This window comes from Desmodus rotundus, chromosome 13, assembly GCF_022682495.2.
Source record: "Desmodus rotundus isolate HL8 chromosome 13, HLdesRot8A.1, whole genome shotgun sequence".
Classification (NCBI taxonomy): Eukaryota; Metazoa; Chordata; class Mammalia; order Chiroptera; family Phyllostomidae; genus Desmodus; species Desmodus rotundus.
The window spans coordinates 74,792,613-74,817,171 of NC_071399.1; the positions used below are offsets into that span (position 1 = coordinate 74,792,613).

Sequence of the window (24,559 nt, forward strand, 5' to 3'; positions counted from 1 at the left end):
AGAATACAGAGCCCAGAAATAAACTCATGTCACTATGGTCAACTAATATCTGACAAAGGGGGCAGGAACATAAAATGGAGTAAAAATAGCTTCGTCAATAAATGGTGTTGGGAGATGTGGACAAGTACATGCAAAAAAAAAAATAATTAAAATCTTTTTATACCATGAAACTTCATTGCAGAGGTGATGAGAAGTCTATGAAATGTTTTCAATTAGTCAACAAAGACATAATAAGTAAGTACTGACAAATTGCAGGCACTGTGCTAGATCCTTGGATAAACAAGACGGTACCTCTGCTTCCAAAAGCTCACAGTCTAATGGGGGCAGGGAGAGTTTACACAAACTCACCCAGAAATTAAAACAGTGTGCTATGGCAAAATTAAGCACCCTGGAGGGGCAGCTAGCAAACCTTAAGGTTGGGTTTAAGGGTACAAGAAGAAAAAATGTCACACAAGTTGAGACCTAATAAAAAGACAATGAGTACTTTGGAGTTTAAAAGATACAGGGAAAAAATGTTTGGGGACAGGACATAGGAAGGACAGTGAAGAGAGATGAGGCTGTAGAGATAACTGTAGAATTCATTCTGAGAATTATGAATAGCTTTTTGGTTTTAAATAGAAAAGTGCTGCTGATCACTTTTCTGCTGATACATTTTAGAAAAAACATTCTGGATATAAGGTGGACAATGGCTTAGAAGATGACTAAGGGTAAGATGCTTTACAAGGTTTTTTGCTGTACTTCAGGCAAAGAACTGAGGCACAGAAATGAACTGAGATAATGCAGTGGCATTGTAGGAAGTATACATATTCAAAATTTTAATAACTTTTTAATAGAATTAAGAAGGTAGAATTAACAGAACTTGTTGGTTTATTTGCTTTGGTAGGGGGGTGAATAAAACTGGGCAATGAAGTAAAATTTAGCTATTTAAAAGCTCCTTCTATTCACATGCAGACAACGGGTTTTTCAGAGCACATCCATAGGCAGGGAGGCAGAAAGGCTGACTGGAATAAGTGGCAGCGCAAAATAAGACAAGCTTTTCAAAAAAGTTATTGGTGACACAATTCAAGAACCTAAAAATTATTATTATGCTTTGGCCCAGTAACTGTACATCTAGAAATCTCTCCTAAAGAAAACTCTGAAATGTTTTTTAAAAGTTCCAGTTCAAAAGTATTAATATAATCTTATTAATTTTAATAAAAAGTTTAAAAGAATCCAAATAGAATAATGAAAACCCATGGTATATACACACAATGAAATATTCAGCCACAAAATGGGATTTATGAAGAATTTTATACAGAAAATGATTTTGTGTTATTTAAATTAGCAATGAGATAACACAGTTCACTGTTTTTGCAAAAATTAAAAATAATAATAACTAATACAGGTGATACTAGAGAAAAATGCCACATTAGCCTTGAGAAGATAAATTCCTGTAAGATTTTAAAAAACAATTTGAAATATTTATTAAAATTTAAAACATTCTCGGGACCAGATATTCTATTTCTAGAAAGCTCTACTATTATAAACAAAAACTCTAATACATCTAATACAGATGGCTATAAGTTTAACAACATATATTATAGCAAAATGCACAAAACCCTGAAAATGACCTGAATGCCCATCCACAAAATAATGATTGAATAAACTTTACTGCAGCCATGTTATGAAATGTTATATAACTATTAAATAGAATGTGGTAGATCCATATTTACTGACCTAGTGAATGTTTACATTGTATTGTAAAATGAGAAAAAGCTGTTAAAAAGAATTATATATATAATATCACTTTTGTAAATAAACATATGCCTCTACTTTCACACATGGGAAGGTATCTACATGTGATTATTATAATGAATTATATAATGATTATATATTATAACAGAGTAAGATATGGAAGTACCTCTACTGAACTAAAACCTCATTTGCTTGGTGGAAGATAATGGGAAGGCAAGAAAAAACCCACAGCAAAAACATAAAATGTATATACTGTAATATTAAGCAAATATATAAAACAAAATTTAGTCAGTGATATAATTTGAAATGTAAAAAACTGGATTAGAAGATGACAACAAAATAAAAACAATAATTTAATTAAAGGATAGGTTTGTGGAAATTTTCTGTATTACTTTAATATGGTGTTGCAATGAACCACAACATTTTTTCCAATATAACATTAAAGGGAACAAAACAGAACACTAATATATATCATATTATGAAATGATATGAAATTACTTTTAAAAGGTATGCACAGCAAAAACTGTACACCAAAAAGAAAGTATACCAAAATTCTACCAGCAGTAATCTTTGGATGAAGAATTATATTGACCTTTTTTCTTACTTATACTTATGTTTTCTAAATGCTTCATAAAATATTTTAATTTGAAAAGGGAATTGCATGTAGCATTGGAAGATCAGTTCATAATGGATTTCATTATGTCAAATCAAGAACACAATGGTTTCAGAGTCTTAAAGATCAATAGCAACAACTCAATCACTTTGAAATTAAAGAGACTTACTATAATAAATTTGCTTTTGCATTCTAATCTGTAACTATGGAAAACTTTTTCTATTAAAATGGAATGTTTTATTCTACAGAAGCAGTGATGGGTTTTGTTAATAATAATCAAAGTTTTGTGATTAGTACCCCAGTGCTGTAAGAAAAAGCATCAAGTCAAAGCAAGAGCTGGGAAAGAATCAAATGCAAAGGAACAAAAGTCTACTAAATAGCCTACCAGTACTAGCATAATCACTGTCCCCAGAGCCATCATCAGCAAACATTTACTGAGTGCACGTCAAGCATTTTCATGCACATCACTTAATCCTCATTAACATCCAACATAGGTTGGTACAGTCCACCTATCAAAATTTTTTTGATATTCCTGTCCCCCAGGAGGACAAACCAAGACTAGCAATCCTAGCATCATGCCTAACAAGAACCCTACAACAAACACCTGGGTATGACTGAAATCTGTATCCAGAATCCTCACGCAGAAATTCTACTTCATTAGACACAGTTGATGCTGACGTAGAAGATCCATGGAATAGACTTTGAACATCCCTGCCCTAGAATCGTGGTTCTCACACTTCAGCACCATCAGAATCACCTGGTGGGCTTGTTTAAACAGTTTGCTGGTCTCCACTCCCTAAGTTTCTGTTGGAAAGTCTGGGATGGGGCCTGAGAACAAGCAACCCGTAACAAGTGATGCTTGTCTCTTTGAGACCACTTTGAGAACCACTGCCCTGGAATAATTAAAAGCATGCTACCTAAAACAAATTCCTCCATCCACTTGAAATATTTTTTTAAAAACAAAGGTAAATTATAAACTCCTTAGAACCAGACTATATTTTCAAAAAACAATGCCTTCAGTTTTAAAACCTAACTCCTATATTGTTTATAAAGTAATATGCATATATTAGAGACCATTTAGAAAACAAATTATAAAAAACAAAATAAAAATCACCTATATATTCACTCCTCAGAAAAACCACTACTAACATTGTGATATATACCCTTCTAGCTTTTTTCCCCTATGCAATTATGGGTATAACTCTGTACATTTTATTTTTTGTATAAAGTATAATATCACAGTATTATTTTTTAATTATTTAATATAGTATAAGAATTTTCCAAAGTCACTGAGTAAGACCTGAAGTATGACTTTTTAAAAAATGGAAACAAAGTTAGAATTCTTACTTAAAAGTACTTTTACAAAATAAAATATTCAAGCGGGCTTCTCTTTGCAAATACTATGCTAACTAAACTACACGAATATTGTAACTGTGTCCTCACTACAGGATCCACAGTGAGCACCGTGACTGTGCAAAGCAAGGACATGGTCCTAACACACACGAATTTCAGTACCACGCAAGGCAGAAACTAACATAATTAAGGTCCATGATGAAGATCCTACCCCATCAAGAAAAGATATTTACTACATATTGTGTTTTAACAAAATGAAAGGGAATGATATATAAGGGTTTAACCAAACAAAAAAATAACAAGACAAAATTTTTGCATACCAATAATCTGAAGAAGTGTTTCTATATATTGAGGACTGTATATGAAACTAACTTGTCACAAAATACATACCAACGGCCTGGAACCTAAGTCTGTGCTTGTAAAATCAGATACAATAACATAGTTTTTGTAAATATTTAAATAATGGAGTTTTTCCACTTATAAAAGGTTAGAGTTCATGTTTTAAAGGTCTACAACACATTTTAAATAAATATTCTGCAATTACAAAGTTTTGTTAAATAACAAATGCATAAACAATATCTTTTTACTTCTGATATGCAGAAATATACTATAGCTAGAGAAGAATAGCTTTTTATAGAAAAAAGATTAACAAAATACACAGCTTTAGGCAAGTGATTAAAATGTCAACATAAAAATTTGCTGAGTTTTGTAGGTCAGTTTGTATGATTCAATCTGGTATTTCCAAAAAGAGACGAAACAGGTAGTAAAAAGTATACTGATAATTAACTTTAGGCAAATCATATCATTAACATGAAAGAAATTATCACTCACTTGCCCTATGTCATAAAGACCCAGAACATAAATTTTACCCTATTTTCTCTAAAACATTAAATGTGTAATTTCTCCACATATTTATATTATATAAATAATGACAGTATACAAAGGTCTTTCCGGAGAAAGTCCAGCCATTGTTAATATAACGAGAACAGTTTGCACAATACTGATGTAACCTGGCAGCCAAAGAGAATGGGCTGGAATGCACATGCATGAACAACGATGACCTCACTGTACTGGTCACAGGGGCAGTAGATGTACTTGAGTGAGCATGTGTACTGTGTGGCCACTGCATTCAAAATGATTGAGCGAATACAGCAATAAATATGCATCAAGTTTTTCATTAAGCCTGAACATTCTTCCCTGGAAACTATTCAGATGATTCAGATGACTGCAGCTGTGGCAACTGGTGATTGGCAGCTTCTTCATGACAATGCGCCCACTCATGCATCACGTCTCGTGTGGAGTTTTTTGGAGAAACACCAAATCACCCAGGTGACTCAGGCCCTGTACAGCCTAGATTTGGTGCCCTGAGACTTCTGGCTTTTCCCAAAACTAAAATCACCTTTGAAAGGGAAGAGATTTCAGATCGTCTATATGAGATTCAGGAAAATACAATGAGGCAGCTGATGGCAATTAGAGAACTGCGTGAGGTCCCAAGGTGCCCTCTTTGGAGAGGACTGAGGCATCATTGTCCTATGTATAATGTTTCTTGTATCTTGTACCTTCTCCAATAAATGTCTCAATTTTTCATATTACATGGCTGGATGCCTTCTGGACAGCCTTTGTATACATTAATTGTATTAAAACAAAACCAAATTAATTAACTCACTAAACAAAGCCAAACTAATAGCAAATATTCACTGTATCATTTAATTAACATTGCTTATTAGGCACTATAAATAACAGTCTAAGCAGATTATTTTACAACTTAAGTTTAATAAAAATGAATTTACCATTTGTGCTATGAATTTTACAACTTATTCTATTTTACACTAAGAAAATGCCTAGAAAAAAATTTGTAATGACAGTTAAATGGGTAATAGGTTCTATTTCATATATCAAATATCATGTCATTTCTAGTAAGTATTGAAGTATTGAAAATATACATCAGTAAATATTTCTATTCAAGTTTTTGTCTAGCAGAGAAATAAAATCACAGATTTCTATAACAATCCATTTTAATTCAAGAACAAAAAGATTCTATTAGGCCAAAACAGCTTTAGTACCATGTATATTTATTTCTGCTTGTTGGGTATACACTTAAATACCTATTATAATTAGGCTGAGAAATGATCACACACAATGAGGAAAAGATAAATCTACAATATTTTAACAATTAAAACCTGGAGGCTCTCCTTCTTATACATAACAAGTTTTAAAGACATAAAAGCATAGTTATGTACTGGATTGGAACAAAAAGTAGTAGAACTATGCCTAAATGATAATAATTATAAATGAATAAGAAAACAGAAAATAAGATACCATATTAAACTACTTTGTTTTATGATTAAATAGATGAGTCCAAAAATCTTGATAAAGAACAAGTTCTTACACTTTGTATTTTTTAAAAAGCTGTCAATGCCAATAGTTCTTGATGCTAGGCAGATGGCAAAACAATTCTTAAAACAGCTCACTTATACACAAATACCCTACCAGATCAAATGTATGATATTAGCATAATTGTAAACACCCTGAATATTTTCACATTATTTTCATGAGTACTAAAATGTTACTAATTTTAATTTCAATGTCTTATAAAATCATCCTGTTCTGTAACTTTTCAGTGGTCTCAGCATAGGGTAAAAAATGGATTTTTAAATAATATTTTCTATGCAGCTACATCTTACTTACCTCTTCCATCCTCTATTCTGTGCCTCCTGATTACTCGCTGCCGTTTTTCTTCCTGTCTTAACTGAAGGTGTTCTTCAATGTTAACTCCAGGTACTGGGACAGCTAGTTGATTCACACACACACACACAAAAATTAGGCGCACACACCATATAACAGAACTATCTAAAATTTAAGAATATAGCAGCTAACAAAAACTGTCTAAAACAAATTATTTTTACTGCAAGAATCTTACAAAAAAGAAAAAGAACCTCTTCCCTTAATTAATGATATACTGTCAGTTATAATACATGCAGTATTACATAATTAACTATTATCTTAACTTTTTAACAATAATAGAAATTTTTTAACTATCCTTATTACTGAGTTGAGAACAAGATGTTTCATACAATAAAGCAAATTACCTAACAGAAGATCTAAAGGTATCATCTCTTTCACTGCATCAAGAATTCCTCTTTGTCTTGCTTCTTGACCATCCAGCTCTCTTGCACAAGCCTTGCAACATCCACACACAGCACAGCCAGATTCTCCAGAACCACAGCCACAAATCCTTAAAAGAAAAAAAAAATTAACTGAAACCCTTCCACTCTTTCCTCAAAACTCTTCTCTATAACATCTCTTCTGCATTTTTGAGATTAAGTTAAATGAATGAACAATAAAATCATCCCTTCAGATCAGGGTCAGGAAAAGATGAATAATTAAAAACAAGAGTTTATTAGGTTCCTCATAGGCAAAGTTGGAGTATTTCTACAGAAAATGCAAAGATATTCTATCTTCAAAGCTGCTATTAACAAACATTTTTTCAAGTTTTCATATTTAGTGAAGCAGCAGCAGTGTTACTAGTAAGTGGTCTGGATGGCTTGGCTAGTAAACAAACACTTCTATTTACCAGGTAAGTTAAGGGAGGTATGAGCAGCCTGCAGTACATGAGCTCACCTTGCCAGCTTCTTATGTCTCCTTTTTCCTCCCCCTCCTTTATATGCTATCATCTCCCCTTCACTCCTTTTACTGTGTCCAATTACCTGTTCTTTTTCCTCTTCTTTGCCCTTTTGTCCTTAGTTGTGAACTAAGCCTGGGGTATTTGATTGTATCATAAAGAAGGCAAGAATACTCTCAGAAGTTGGCTAGAGGGTCAGTGAACAACCAACTTCTTAGTCAGTCATATATTTTATAGATGTAGAGGTCATAGCTTTAATGTTATTTACTGGATGAGTCCTGAAAAACTTTATAGACAGCCCTAAGCCCCTTGTTATCCAGATTTGTGGAGGTAGAAAAGAAAGGATTTATCTGGCAGTAGCCTTGAAAGACAAATCTAAATGCCCTATGAAACGCCTGGCTTTTAAATGCAAGCATTACTGACAACCTGAAATATGACTGACTACAACAGTAAAGAGTGATACAATAATATGGCCTACTGAATTGTCTGTGGGCACTACTTAAAAAGTAATGTTTAATTCTAAATTTATTCTAAGATACATAGTCACAATTTTATAGTAACTGAAATAATTTTTAATGGTACTTAAGTGTTCTGGCACATATTCCTATGTTGACTTTATTCATGGATTCACTTCTGCTTTGTTAATAAAGAAATTATTGTACCCGGTTAGGTACTGTCCATTTTGATCTATAAATAGCTGATAGTAAATCTTTGGGGGGAAAAGCATATAAAAAAGAATAACTGGTTTTAGGAAAGACTATAGGATTATAAATTCATTTATAGTATTTATCAATTACTTAAGTTCAGATATTGGGGACACTAATTTTAATGGAAATATCTCAAGACATTTCCAGGAGGATAAATTTCAATTCCTTGTAAAAGAAATATTATCCTTTGACAAAGACAGCCAAAATATTTCTAATGTGTTAAAAATACAAATAAAATAGAGTGTTTAAAAATTATAATATTTCAGTAGTTTAAAAGAAAACATCTGTTATTTATGGCCTATTGCACTATGTTAGGCCATAGTATCAACCCAGAAACGTACTCATAGTAGATCCAGCCGTCACTTGGGAAGAAGCCCCGACACTAGACTAAAGAGGTGCCAAACAGGTTGAGTCTGCTCTGTGGCGGCAGGGGTTGGCTATTCATCACAAGGTTCCCTTTACTTCCCAAATTCAGCTAATTGTCATATCATAATCCGATCTTAGGAAAGTCAGATCTAGCATAATATAAAATCCATCATAATTAATTCGGTCTTACAAAGGCTATAAATGGCAACACAAAAATAAGAATCAAAATTCTCCTCAACATTCTAGGGAAAAATCTGGATTCTGATTGTGCCAAACTCACACATTAACTTTAAAACAACAAGAGTGTGAAAAAATAAAGTGTTCCAACAAGAGTATAATATAATTATAACAGGAATGTTAACTTTAAATGCAATAGTTCCTAGAATTCCTAAAATTGTAAAAAGCAAATTCAATTTAAATGAAAATTACTACTACTATCCCTAGTAGAATATCCTATATGATATTTGATACTTCTATTAAGAAAAGATTCATATTCAACAAAAACGAATAGATATTTGGCACTAAAGCAGTCTTAGAAAAAGAATAAAAATGAAGGCACAGCCCAAGCCTTGAAAAAATTTATGACCCGTTTTTAAATAATGGTTTAAATGAATCAAATGAAAGAAAAGCAACTTAAGTGACACTAAATTAGAAATTATTATAATAAAAAAATTATAAGAATTACAAGGATATGCCAATATGCATTTAAGACACAAAATAGTAGAATACTCTGGAATAACCTTGAAAAGAAATGTTTTGCACATTTGCTACTAGTATCTTCTTTCTTCAATATTAATCATTTTCTTACCCTCCAGGAACTCTGTCTGGACGCCCACTACTGACGCAGCTGGCTCCATAGCCAGTACAGTCTCCACACACAGTGCACACCATGCACTGCTCCAGCTTCCACTTGTGCATGCCTGGAGGGCACATCATAGACTTCTCATCTTTCTCATCTAGTTCCTCTTCTAGGTCCTCATCCATTGCCGTGGCCATATTTTCAACTCCAAACCCTATTTGAGAGATCAATTTCTAATGTTTGAGTACATGAACAGATTATTCCAATGTCTAAAAAACTGACAACTCTATTTCCCAATTAAATGCGTGTGTGTGGGTATATATACATATATATATGTGTGTGTATATATATATATATACATATATGTGTTTTATACACACACACACACACACACACACACACAGTAATCCAAGTGAATATACAAAGAAATGCTAAACTGTAAGAGCAAAAAAAATAAAATTTAATTTAGGGACCACTAATACACACTCTCCCCATTTCCTTTCCACAAAGAGTCAGGGAAGGCAGAAACATCTCTTAGCTGTTACTTTCCGTCAACCACACTTCTAATTTTTTCTGATTTTAGTCCCTCCTTACCACCCTCACTGCCAACACTTTTGTTCAATAGACCAAAGAAAAATTCCTAACCACACTCTAAGCCAAGAGAAATGTGCATTTGAAATGAATGTGTATTTTGCTTCTTTGGGATGAAAGGCTGTATATGTATCAATTAAGTCCATTTGATCTAGGACATTATTCAATGACAGTATCTTTATTGATATTTTGTTTGGAAGATCTATTTTTGACAGTGGGGTGTTAAAACCCCCTATTATAACTGTGTTGTTCTCAATATCTTTCTTGAAGTCCTCCAAGATTTTCTGTATATATTTGGGTGCTCCTATGTTGGGGGCACATATATTTACAATGTTTATGTCTTCTCGATGGGTTCTTCCCTTGAGTATTATGAAGTGACCTTCTGGGTCTCTTTTTATGGCCATTTTTTTTTTAAGTCTATTTTGTCTGATATGAGTATTGCTACCCTGGCTTTTTTTTTCCTGTCCATTTGCTTGGAAAATTTGTTTCCAGCCCTTCACTTTCAGTCTGTGTAGGTCTTCTGTCCTGAGGTGGGTCTCTTCTTATTCATTCAGCTACCCTACTCTTTTGATTGGAGCATTTAATCCATTTACATTTAAGGTTATTATTGATAGGTACTTATTCATAGTCTTTTTCCATACCTGTATTCTTCTCTCTCTCACTGTTTTTCTTTTTTTTCTTAAAGCAGTCCCTTTAGCATCTCTTGCAGAGCTGGTTTGGTGGAGGTGTATTCTTTTAGACTTCTTTTGTCTGGGAAGCTCCTTATTTGGTCTGCCATTTTCATTGAGAGCCTTGCTGGATAAAGTAGTCTCGGTTCAGGCCTCTGGTTTTCATTACTTGGAATATTTCTTGCCCTTCCCTTCTGGCTTGGATGGAGGTTTCCATTGACAAGTCAGCTGCTAGCCTCATCAGGGCTACCTTGTATGTTACTTCCTGTTTCTCTCTTGCTGCCTTCAAGAATCTTTGTCTTGGAATTTTGCCATTTTAATTATGATGTGTCTTGGAGTGGGCCTCTTTGGGTTCCTCTTGATTGGGACTCTCCGTGTTGTCTGGATTCGTGTGACTTTTTCTTTCAAATTAGGGAAGTTTTTCATCACTACGTTTTCAAACCTGGTTTCTATCCCTTGCCTGTTGGGAACTGCCCTGCCTGGTTTCAGAAGTGTAAACCCCCATGGCTAAGGCTGAGTCAGAGACCTTGGGACCATAAGCCATTAAGGAGACAAAGCTTATCTCCCTGGCAGGGGCACCACCCCTGCCCACTTTACTTTACCCTGCTTGGCCCTGAGCCTGACCAGTTAGGCAATGACAGGTAAGATTCCTCAAGGGAGGGATGACAGGCATGGTCACACAGAGGCCCACAGGGAACGACTTGGGGGGCTACAGAAAAAAGGGGTGATGGACCCTGCCCCTCGGCTTTGACATAGCCTGAGTCCTCATTCTGTCTGCAAGAAGTCTCCTAATCTCTTGGCTGCCTTACTTCCCCTGCCTGACTTAAGCCTGAAACAATGACAGAGGGCAGTGTAGTCCTGTGCTGGAAAGGACGGATTCCCTGGGGCTATCAGGCCTAAGAAAGAATGCATAAAACTCTGTGAAACCTGCTTTGCTAATACCCTCAATTTAAATGATAAGGGTCCAAGCCTGAAATGAGTTTGTTTCCCAAAGTCTTATAGCCCTTTAGCTAACTGACCCTGACTCAGAATAAGCCCTCAGAGTTCTTTGTATGTTATCTATTGTTTGATCCTTACTGACTGACAATGATTGATGAGCTTTACCTGTATTCCTGTGCAAACTGAACCCAATAAAAGCCCACTGAGGAAAAGGCTCGTGGCCCTTCTCCTTTGAGAGATCGGCCACCTTTCCTCCCCAAACAGATCATGTCTTGGTAGACTTATTCTCATCAGTGGAGGCCGGGGGGGGGCCCTGCGGGCGGAGCCCCCCCCACACTTGCCCTTCTTCTTCTCCTTCTGGTATCCCTAGCATATGGATATTATTATGTTTCAGGTTGTCCTGAAGTTCCCTTACCACCTGTTCGATCTTTCTTAGTCTCTTTTCCTTTTCTTGTTCTTTCTGGGTGTTTTTTTTCTACCTTGTCCTCCAGCTCACTGATTCGATCCTCTGCTTCACCAAGCCTGCTTTTGATTCCTTTTACTGTGTTTTTCAGTTCAGAAATTGTATTCTTCATTTCCTCTTGGCCCTTGTTGATAGTTTCTATTTCCTTTTTTATGTTGATATAGTTTGCAGTTAAGTTCATTGTAGTTTTCCTGTAGTTTTTGGTAATTCTCTGTGAGCTCATTAAGCTTCCTGATAACCATTGCTTTGAACTCAATATCCAATAGTTGACTCGCCTCTATTTCATTTAGCATTCTTTCTGAGGCTTCCTCCTTTCCTTTCATTTGCGGTTTGTCTCTTTGTCTTCCCATTGTTTGTGAGACTCTTCCTGTTAGCCTCTGCTTCCTCCTTTCCTTTCATTTGCGGTTTGTCTCTTTGTCTTCCCATTGTTTGTGAGACTCTTCCTGTTAGCCTCTGCTTCTTAAATTGATCCGACTCCCTGGGTTTATGGTGTGAACTTCTATGGTAGGAGACTTGTGAGATTCAGTAGTGCAGTGTCTTTGATCTCCTGAGCTTGCTGGTCTTGGGCTATCGTTTATGTTGGCTCTCTGGATGTCTCTGGGTTTTGATTGTTGTTGGGTCTTTCTTTGATGGGTCCTTCCCTCCAGCTGGTTAACTGAGGGTCACTCCACCCACCACATCTTGTATGTGCAGGTGCAAACAGGTTGTGTTGAAGCTGTTTCTTCTGTCTGTCTGAGGTTTTGAGGCTTCTCTCTCGCTACTGTTCAGTTGTTTGTTCTGGGTAATTTCTCCACCATTTAGTTGTAATTCCAGATTGGTCCTGGGTGGAGGTTAGTGTGGCTTCCACTCACTCCCATTTTCTTCTGTTATTATCTGTTGGTGGTTCCTTTGTTGGTGGGTTCTCTCTTCAGGTATACTGATGTTCACAGCTCCTACCTATTCTTTTATGTGATCAGTTGGAGGGGGAAGGCAAAAAACTTTTTAAAATCCCTTTATGTTCTTTATGACTCAGAAATCTGTATTCATTATGTGTCTCTCACTACTACAATAGCATGCTTTTTAATCTAATACTTACAGAGTGGGTATAATTTCCAGTAAATAAATAAAATCTCTTAACAAATTTACTTTGGTTATTACAAACTTTACATTAAGAATCCAGAACATAGGTATAAATGTATGCCCAACTTTCACAAAAGTTTCAGAATAGTAAATAATTTTGTTCAGCTCAGAGTTCATATAAAACATAATGTGGGTATATATTTACATTATATATAGAAACTAAAACAGTTCTCTCCTCTTTGCCTAGTAGGTATTATCCAAAATTGTGATTCATTAGTTTAGCAGGAAGAAAAATACTTCCATTTTAGAGTAGTTCATTTCTTTTCTTTCTCTTGTTTTTTAAATTTTTAAAAATTTTTTAAAAATCAATATACCTCTAACAGACTTGCTGTTTTAAAACTAAAGTATTTTAAATACACACAAATATAAGGAAGCTAAAGAAAAAGAAAGAGGGCTTTTAATATCCACATGAGTCTGCCATCAAGTAGACCCCCAAAGAGCTAAACTTGTGTTTCTCAATTTATACAAATATTAATCCTGAAACTTATTTGTACTTTAAACAATTCAATGTGTAGTTTTAATAATATATCTATTTCCTATTCTCAAATCCACACAAAATTAAAAACAGAATACAAGAAATTGCCATAAAAGGTATAGGGAACCACTGATAAAGTAAAAATTAGAGTAAGAATGAAGTACACATAAAGTATTATAAAAACAAAACCACAGCCAGCATGGATAAACTCCTCTCTTCCCTTCAACATCCTGAGTGTTCAGGCAAAGGATATGGTGTATAAGGGGCATCTACAATTTCATACTTAATAAAGGGTCAGTATTCTTAAGGATCATTCTTAGTTGTCAAGAACTGATTGAATTATAGGTAGTGAATGCTGTTGAACAGGAAAATATTTGCCAGACTGCTGCCAAAAATGGTTAAAACTGAAAACATAGTATAAAAAGTTAATAATGAAGATTTTGAAAATAATTTTCTAGAATAATTTAGTCACCAGAGATAATAAATCAATACATTTTTATAAAAATTAAGAAAAACATGGAAGTAAACAAACTCATTTGCTCAGAAATTAAAAGTCTAAAGTGTATTTGATTATTCCAGTGATATACTGTCAAATAAATAAGAAATTCAGTGATTTTCCTAATGTATACATGTGAAATCAAAGAGCTACTTGTTTAGAAAAGAGTAAATTCCTTACCATCTTGTTCTGAAAAGGTAATGAAAAGGCAACACACAATGTAATATTAACACAGTCAACACCTACCTTTCCCACCTTGATTCATGGCGCCAGTGTCTCTTCCACACTGTCCTTTATTATTTACACCAAATGTCCAAACTTCTCCATTCTTCATTAAAACACAAGTGTGAGCTTTGCCCATAGCTACCTGAATTACAAAATGGCCCTTCAAATCTGTTACCAAACCTATAGGAAAGATACGAATTTGGTAAGAAACAACAAAAAAGCCCTTCTGAGCCTAGTGAATCCTCAGTAATGTAAAAGGACCACCCTCAATGCAGAACTTTTCATTTCTAGGATAAAATAATCTACAAAATGGGAAATAAGTGGCCAAAAGACTGGTAGGTAATCAGTAAATTAATTTTGCAATTTTTAAATGAAACTTCAAAGTTTTTAAATATTACCATCCAGACTTGGGACAAATACTTACTCTGGCATTAGCTCAAGCTTGCATCCTCTGAATAGTTGCTCTAAATGGCAACACCTCTCAACAATTCTCAGACAAGTTATTAGTTATCAAATTTTCCTTGCCCAAGCACAAAGAAACTTATCAATCATGTACCTCACCTGCTTTCACCTGCCTCAGTAAAACAAAGGAAAACAATCATCAGAGTATAATGAATTAACTGTTTTTGTAGAAACCTGTGAGATTTTCCAAAGCAGTATTTTTGATCCTTTTTAAACCAACAATGCTTTCTTCCACAATCCAATGCATAGCTAGACTTAAGCTTCACTTATTCACACATTATTCCCATTACACTTGCCATATCCAAGTGCCACCTATATAGTCTGGATTTTTTGCATCAATTTTAATGTAACAAGCATAGTTTAACCTTAGCAAGTAGGAATAACAGTAAAAATTGAAGACTGTTGAATATTCCCAACATACACTAAAATAAAAACATTTTTTAAAGTTCATGTATTTTTTATTGAAATTACCAATAATATAATTCTTTTATCATACTTTGTAAAACTATTCAGATACAACTTCCTTAAGGTGATCTTCCCTTCCACCTATACTACTATAGGTCTTTTCGTTAAGTTCACCTCAAAAACTCCCATTTTTAGTACTTAGTATTGGAAAAGATAAGTATATATTAAGCAATAGTATTTATTATTAACAGTACTAGCTGACATGTATTAAGCCCTTACATGTGCCCAACTCTATGCTAAGCATTTCAAAAAAAATTCTCTCCTGCAATCTTGTAACAACTAGGTACCTATCAACATTTAGCTCCCTTTTTCAGGTGGAAAAATAAATAAGTAACTAAAAGCAAGCTCTGAAAAGTTAAGTAATTTAAATTAGCCAACTAAAAAGTGGTAGTGCCAGATGTGAGTCAATATCCATAACCATTAAAGCACACTTCTCTAATATTTTAAAGTTCTTTTTAAATCTATTTTATTGATTATGCTATCACAGTTGCCCTAATTTTCCCCTTCTGCCCCCCATCCACCCAGTGCCCCCATTCCCTCCAGCAATCTTCCCCTTAGTTCACGTCCATGAGTCGTGTAAACAAGTTCTTTGACTTCTCCATTTCCTATACTGTTCTTAACATCCCCCAGTCTATTCTAAGTCTACTAATTTGTAGTTCTTAATCCTTGCACCTTTTCCCCCCATGCTCATCCTTCCCTCCCCCAACTGATAAACCGCCAAATGATCTCCATATCTATGATTCTGTTCCTGTTCTGCTTGTTTGCTTAGTTTGTTTTTTAGATTAAATTGTTGATAGTTATAAATTTATCACCATTTTAATGTTCATAGTTTTGATCTTTTTTCTTATATAATTCCCTTTAACGTTTCATATAAGAGCTTGTTGATGATGAACTCCTTTAGTGTTACCCTGTCTGGGAAGCATTTTCTATGCCCTTCATTTCTAAATGATAGCTTTGCTGGGTAGAGCAATCTTGACTGTAGGTCCCTGCTTTTCATGACATGGAATATATCTTGCCAGTTCCTTCTAGCCTGCAAAGTTTCTTTTGGGAAATTGGCTGACAGTTTTATGGGAATTCCCCTGTAGGTAACTAACTGCTTTTCTCCTGCTGCTTTTAAGATTCTCTCTGTATCTTTAACCTTTGGCATTTTAATTATGATGTGTCTTGGTGTGGCCTTCTTTGCAACCATCTTTTTTGGGACTCTCTGGGCTTCCTGGACTCGTATGTCTATTTCCTTCACCAAATTAGGGAAGTTTTCTTTCATTATTTAAGTTTTCAATTTCTTGCTATTCTTCTTTTCCTTCTAGCATCTCTATGATTCGGATGTTGGTATGCCTGAAGATATCCCACAGGCTGCTTACATTATCCTCATTTTTTTTTGGATTCTTTTTTCATCTGGCTGTTCTGATTGAATGCTTTTTCTTCCTTATGTTCCAAATTGTTGATCTGATTCTCGGCTTCATCCACTCCACTGCTGATTCCCCGTTGATTTTTCTTTATTTTACTTAATGTAACCTTCATTTCTGCCAGGCTGTTTTTTATGCTGTTGAAGTACCCGTGAATTCCCTGAGCATCCTGATAACCAGTGTTTTGAACTCTGCATCTGATAGGCTACTTATCTCCATTTCATTTATTTTTTTTCTGGAGTTTTATTCTGTTTTTTCATTTGGGCCATATTTCTTTGTCTCCTTATTTTGGCAGCCTTCCTGTGTTTGTTTCTGTGTACTAGGTAGAGCTGCTTTGATTCCGTTAGTAGTGTGTCCTATTGTAGCAAAGCACACCTGTAGTGTACGGGGTGGAGCTCTATGTAATCTCAGGGGCAGGGTAACCCACGTCACTGTGGCTCTGTGTGGGGGAGGGCTCAGAGAGGGGACAGTGCTGCTGCCTGGACTCTGGAGTTTTGCCCATGAGGAAGCTGTCTCTTGGCACTTGCCCTGTTGCTAGTCACTTCAATTTCTGCCTACCATGTCAGTGGTACCCACCCTTCCAGCTGTTGCCTTGATGCTGAATCCTAGACAGGGTGAGTCTGCCTAAGTCCTAAGTCTGTTGCAGGCTCTTTAAGAACAGTGTCCTGAGAATCTTGCAGTTTCTTCCCCCACCCCAACCCTCACTGGTTTTTTACAGCCAGAAGTCATGGGGACTTATCTTTTTGGTGCTGGAACTCTGGCTGGGTGGTCTGGTGTGGGGCTGAGATCACTGGCTCCCAAGGTATCCCTCTCAATTTTTACCCACCACATGTGGACGTGGGACTGCCTATTTCACATCGCCGTGCCTCTCCACACTGCTCCACATCTTTGCACCTCTCTGTGTGTCTCCATCTGGATGAATGTCGTTTCTTTACATCTTTGGTGGTTGGATTTTCTGATAATTCTGGGTGATATCTGTTTTGTAGTCTAGTTATAATACTTGCTGTAGTAGTGCGAGGAGGCAAGGCGTGTTTACCTATGCCTCCACCTTTACCCGAGATCTCTAAAGTTCTGTAATGGCCATTTTTCTCTCAGATCCTCCAAAAGAAAGGGATCGTGTCTGTCTGGTCCACCAATTTCCTAACATACTGTCAGTTCTCAATAATAATAAAATTATCAAGTTTCAATTAGCCCTGGCCAAAGGGATTTTTAGCTAGCAATAGTTACACTGAACATTATTTTTAAACTATACATGAGCCCTCCCCCAAAATGATTCATTTTTGACATTACAGACAACTGGAAATCTAAATAGTACCACATTAAGCCAACTTACATATCACCTGAGTAGAGTTCAACTTGATAATTGCCATGAATGTTTGATATATGTCATTTTCTTAACATAAGACAATCACTTAAACTTCCAACCAGAAACTTCATTAATTCTGGTTTCCTTTTACCAAAAAAATCTGTAGGCTTTACATATTTATCTCATATAAACACCAAGTGAGTTGTCTAGCAACCAAGTATGACAAATTTTTGAAATCAGAATTTATAAGTATAAAACTCTTTACTTGCCTAGTTCTATCCTTTACATTCACTACTTAAACTTTTGGTTTATCTGTCATTCAATCACTTGAAACCCTACTATGTACCAGAGACTGCGTTGGGCCCTGGGGATGCAACAGTAAATAAGTGAGTGATAGTTTCTCCCTAAATACCTAACAGGGGAAATAAATCATTCATCAAGTATAAATCACCTCTGTCATGAAAATCACTTCCCCACAGTATTACCAGACACATATCACATGAGCATCTAACTGAGTCCAGGACAAGCTCTCCAGAGCAAGCAAGAGCCGAAGTGGAGCTGCACTACCACACACCATAATTCTGATAAAACCAGTGAGTGCTCCCAGCAACAAGACAGGAAGGAAATCACAAAACCGTTCTATTTGTAAATACATGTGAAAAATGCAGAGAAAGCATCCCACAGATGTTAACTTTCTAGACATATCTTTGCAATATGTAATGTCTAGTATTGGACTTTCTTTGCATAAAGGTGAAATAGTGTTTAAATTTAACTTACTTGAACTATCAGAGTAAATGGCATCTTTTCCAAACATGTACAGCTCTCCATCTTTAGAAATAACAGAACTACTTCCATTATTGCAGGCTGTATACACCACAATCTTTCCTTCCATCTTAATTATCTTTTTAGGTTTATAGGGTTTTGATTGTCGTCGGCTCTTAGCTTAAAAAATTAAATTAAGGTATCAATGCACAAATAAAAATAATGGTTTGTATATAAAGCACAAGGAAAAAACCATGTTATTTGCATTTAAGATACACTTTATTGTATTTATTTTCACAAAAGCCTGGGCTTCCCAACATGTCATACAAAATGAGTCAACTTGCAAATCTCATCCAGTTAAGTAATATTTAGGCTATCACTGCCAGACCTTGCAGCACAGTGAAACGCCCAATGGGAAACAATTTTCTAACAAGCTTCTGCAGAGTGTAATCTCTAGATTAGCTATTTGCATTATCAAAGTCATTTCATTACCATATATTTTTTAAAATTCCTTTTCTCAAACTCTGTTTCATATGTACTCTTATGCTAGAACCCAGAAAGTAAAATCAGTTCCCTGTTCATTTAAAAAATATGTATTAAGTAGCTACAGATAGTTAATGAGAGACTATAAGGAAGGGAAAAATACATATGGAGAGAGAGTGAATAAAAATAAATGTAGATAAAAAATAAAATTAAATAAATAAATAAATGTAGATAATTCAAGCAACCTCTCCTTTCAAAAGCTAAATCTCTGAAATGAGCAAAATATTGGAAAAATCAAACTTCTGTTCCTTTATTCAACCTCAGTTTTGCATGCCTTTCAGAATAAAAACATACTGCTGTGCTGGGTTTAATTCTGGGACTTTAAAATACAGACATTGTATTTTTTATATAACATGATCCACATACACATATACAGCTACTATGTTATCTGATACTCTAAATGCTAGAAGGAAAAACTAGCTGTGCTGAAGTTCCTAAAACAGGGTTTTAAAAATGAACAGTCATATACTTCATGACTATTTTTAAGATCTCTCCCAGGTAATTTTATTTACATATGATTTTTACATTAGATACTGACTTCAAATGTAATTCTCGTAACACAATACCCTACCATGCTACGATGTACAAAGTAAATGAGAAGTTTCAAAAACAGAAATATGACACCTTCAGGGAAACTAGACAAAAGCACAGAGAAAGTAAGAGATAAACAAAATTGTTTATTTTCTCATTGTTAAGGAATTGCTTTCATCTTAGAGAAATCAAGAACAGGGCACTACTACCCAAGGTTACATAAGGTTTACTTCTTTCTGAAACATATATTACTCTCAAAATTTGAGGTTACCTAAAATAATATATTGAAATAAATACGATTTTTAAAATTATGCCAACTGACAAAAAAAGACAGCCAAGTAAGCCTAAATACGTAAAAATTAATATGAACCCTAAAAGAAATCTGCAATCCCAGTTCTTTAATAAACAGTGCACAAGCACCATTAACTGAAGATGTCCCAATGTAAAAGTCTTCTATTAACTTGGTGAGGTTAGTGCTGTTGAAACTGATGTATCTTATGTTTATAAATTCTACACTATTTTTACTAAAAGGCCAGTTAATCAGTTAACTTACTTGACTCTCCATCTTCTCCTTTACTAGCAGATCCTGTAAAGAATATGCTTCCATCTTCTGCAACTAAAAGGGCATGAGAGCCATCATGTCCAACGGAGAAGTGAACAATTTTTGGAGATTTTGTAATTGGTAGCTCAACCCATTTTCCCGCTGAAGGACCTCCTTGTTTGATTCCAAGACTCTGGTACTTGCCTGTGTAATATATCTTAAATATTTTTTTTTTTTAAAAAGAAGAAGAAAAGTAGAAAAGAAAAAAGTAACTATAGTGTCTTTTGGAGTACTGCATCAGGTTTTACATGAGAGAAAAAAAATTCCGTATTTTATTAAAAAACAGAAATAACAAGAACATAAACTCCTTTTTAATAGTATTCGACTTCTATAAGCAGAGGAGAGAAATAGGCATATTGTTCAAAAAGACAGAGTTCATAACAGTTTTTTCAGATCTATTCAGTCATTTTTCACTCTTAAAGATACTTTATAAGTATCCTAAATAGATATAAAAACATGTTTAACAAATATACTCATGACACTAGGAAATTCATATAATTCATTTCATTTCCCCTCCTGCAAAAGCCCTACATACAAATACACTACATTTGTCTAGAAGCTTTTATTTTTAAAATTCTTTAGTTACCTTACTTTATCCTGACACTCACTAAGCAGAAACAAGCTTCCATCTCTACAGACTGACCATTGTACAACCTACAGCTGAATTACACAAGTTCCTACTTCTTCCAACTTGTACTCTGTATGTTTCTGCTCACTTACAGAAATTTGCAGTGGGTATCCTATTCAGCAAACTACACTCAAAATGTGAATTCACCCCAACTCAGAAAATTATACAAAAAGCTCCATAATAAAAGTAAATATTTATAAAAACACATTTTATAAAGTTTATGAAGTTTTATACTCTTAAATGTCCATTCTTTCATATTTCAATGTGAATAAAATTTTACCATACAAAAAGCAAGAAATTTAAGTCGAAATTTAAATATGATTGCTTAAACATGTGAGCTATATAAACTAATCAACTGATTATATCAACTACCTCTTAAAGCAGAGAATATTAAGTTTTAACCCTACAAGAGTAGTTTACCTTTCCGTTTGCCGTTCTCATTAACGCGAACTCCCGTCCTGCACCGAGGATTGCTGACTCCTCATCAAACCCTGTACCTAACAATACAAGATGAATGAATTCTATTATTTGTAATATGACTAATTGCAAGCACAACTTGCACTATTTTGAGTAATTAAAAAGTGAATTCAATTAATATACTCAAAAACAAGTATGACAAAATGTCATGTATGAATTTTAAAAAAATATTAGCAACATATACACTACTCTAAGAACAGTTACCATAAGCTTCATAATTTGTTCCAAACTAGTGCCAGATAAATTATTTAAATACTAAAAAAATGATTTTGAAGTAATGTGAGCCATATCCCTTGAACTAATGAATGAATAACACATTTTTAGTGAGCATCTATTAGGTACCAGACATTACAGAATGCATGAAGCTTATCCTATTTAATCCTCACAACTACTGTGTCCAGTTTACAAATAAACAAATACAAAGCTTGGTGAGGTGAGTCTAGACCCACAATCATCTGAGTTTAAACAATGCCATGCCAATATCTGAATTATGATATTTCAGATTCTCCATTCCATGTTTTACTACAGAACACTTCATGAATTTGAGTACATATGTGTGCACATAAACACACAGACCCTTATGCACATTTTCAAATTGGACAACTGAGTGTATGATTATATATAGCACATTTTATAATTTTGTCCAATTATACAAATTACTAATTAGCTCATGGGATTGTTAAATTTAAAAACTATAATTTCAATTCAATATTCTTCTGTTGAACTGAATTATAAAAATACTATATAATTAAATAAAATATGCAAAGTAATCACTAATGTCAATTTATTAAATTGAATGAGATAGTCAAAAGAGGTGGGTCTTGCAAAGAATCCTGTTAAGAAATGGCACTCTCAGACCTGCAGCAAAATGGCAACCAAAACTGAGATCCTGTGCAGACCAGTGGTCTTAGTTAGTACTATGACACTGCAGGAGTAAGTACACTAAGTCCAAGAAATACCCTGTGCCTGGCTGTATACCTGAATCCAAATGAAAGAGTATTAATCAGTTTACAGGCCAATTACAATTTTCACAATCTACGGGATCATTCTACAGCTATCCTGAAAATCTGTTCAAACCAAAATTAAATGTTTCAATGAGATTAACCATGCATATCACTGTAGTAACAATTTTAAAATAGATGTTTTCAAAATTAAATAATGGAATACAGATGGAGCATATAAAATAATGATGTCCACAAGTGTTGTCTATCAAATTCTTATCAAATGTAAGTTTATTTCCTTTTGCTCCATTCAAAATAAAAATGGAAAATTATTAGTCACTTCCTTAAAATGGCATTCATATATCATACTCTGTTTAAAGGCCATATTTCCTAGTTACTTATACATATTAATTCATAAGCGTGTTTTAAAGTAACAGACAGCAAAATAGCTGCTAAAATATACGCTATACTGCTGGCTGAAACACAATATTAGTTTTCAAAAGAATAAAGAAACTGAAAATTAAAATATGGGATAAAGGCTTATTTGACCATCTTACTTATAATATGCAAATCCTTTTCCAGATCAAACAGCGAGATACCACAGGCATGCAAGCATTTTCTGGCCAGTTTAAGTTGTAGTTCTTGCTGTAGCACAGGTTCAGTACTTGTGGCAAATATTCTGACGACAAAGCCATCCTAACAGAAATAAGACATCCGCAGTATTATGTTGCATGAACTGCTCTTTTAAGGCTCTACGTTTCATCTAAAATAATCGAGTAATTATAAGAAAGGGATTCAGAGTACTTACATCTCTTGAAGCAGCTATCTGATTAATATATTCTCCATCAGTGAATAAAATATTTTGACCTTCAGTGTGGCAATCTGTGTAAAAGGAAAAAAAATAATTCTATTACAATAAAAATAAGCACCTCAGAAAACGACTTTACTCCTTTGTTGAAGTCAGAATGAGAGAGCTCCACGCAATAAGGAAAAACTTAAAGGGAGACTGCTTTTTTAATAAAGAATTACAAATTAGCAGAAACTAAATAATTCAACTAATAATATTTATTACATTTTGTGCTTACATTTATAAATCTTCCCTAATCAAGGAACTCAGAGCCCGCCTAATTTCAAAATGAATTAGTATGAAAGTCTGGTCATAAACATGCACCACAACGAACAAACTACAATGTTGGTTGTATCATTTCAATACAATCACATGCGAATGTAGGCAACACTCTTCCTCAGACATACATCACAGTCATTAGTGTCACAGAAAAATACAGACAGACCTAATGCTTCTGTATTTGAGTCTAGGGTGTCCAACTACAGATATCCCTTGCTTTATGAAATAGAACTGGTTTTACAGTTTCCACTTAGAAATTTAATGTTTATTCCTAGCATTTTTTAGTGGTTAATATGCTATATACTTTTTAAATGCTCATCCCTCATAGAACAGAGATATTTATGCTTATGTATTTCTTTTTCTCTGAAAGTGCTCATGTATTTTGGCTGGAATACCATGTTTTGTCACTATGTCTGTGTCTGTGAATAGTGCACTTACATACTTTGATCAAAAATGCACTATGCAAGTGCACTTGTTCCAACGCACAAGTGCAATTGTAACAAGGGATACCAGTATTACAGAAGGACCACTGAGACATGTGTTAGTGATTGCTACTAAATAACATGAAACTAAAGCGAAATCAACTTCTAAGTATACTGTGTCCTTTTTGAAAAATAAACATTCAGCAAGCGAGTAAAAAAGCACACACACTTCCCAAAATAACTGCAGAGAACTAGGATGAATCTCTCCATTAATTACAATACCAAAAAAAGGTAATAGTAATATCTCACTTCTATTTGCACCTGAATCAACAAAACATAAAATTCTGGTTTTGGAATGCAGTAATGGAGCCCACCCACACGAGATGGACTACTCTACATCTTTGCCCAGGAGCTTCATACTAGCATACTCCCTTATTATAAATATGCAAAACACAGGCAGACCCTTACCAAATAGAGAATTCAGTGATCACAAACTGGAAATAGAAACTGGGAGACAAGGCCCACTGGTAGCCCAAGAGACTTGGTAATCAAAGAGAGGAGAAATCGAAAGAAAGAGTTCCTAGTCCACTGTACAGAATACAAAGAGGCGCAAGAAAGATGCTTCTCAAGCTCTAAGCAGTAAGATTTTAAACTAAAAAGCAAAGAAGAAAAACTCATTATAATTCAGATAAATGCAGAAATGAGGAGTGAAGCGGCGC

At 34.6% G+C, this 24,559-nt stretch overlaps 1 protein-coding gene across 14 annotated transcripts in view; it reads right to left on the reverse strand.

Moving 5' to 3' along the window:
• The window catches only part of MYCBP2 (MYC binding protein 2), a 262,323-nt gene that overhangs the window by 172,776 nt on the left and 64,988 nt on the right, over window positions 1–24,559 (reverse strand). For all 14 annotated transcript variants that reach the window (XM_045201677.3, XM_045201639.3, XM_024568966.4 and 11 more), the window contains exons 9-17: window positions 23,101–23,174; window positions 22,850–22,988; window positions 21,295–21,371; window positions 20,199–20,403; window positions 18,587–18,751; window positions 14,192–14,350; window positions 9,204–9,408; window positions 6,790–6,935; window positions 6,389–6,490 (exon numbers count right to left, since the gene is read on the reverse strand). In XM_045201677.3, the coding sequence (XP_045057612.2) occupies window positions 6,389–6,490; window positions 6,790–6,935; window positions 9,204–9,408; window positions 14,192–14,350; window positions 18,587–18,751; window positions 20,199–20,403; window positions 21,295–21,371; window positions 22,850–22,988; window positions 23,101–23,174 (1,272 nt within the window). The remainder of the gene's footprint in view (window positions 1–6,388; window positions 6,491–6,789; window positions 6,936–9,203; window positions 9,409–14,191; window positions 14,351–18,586; window positions 18,752–20,198; window positions 20,404–21,294; window positions 21,372–22,849; window positions 22,989–23,100; window positions 23,175–24,559) is intronic.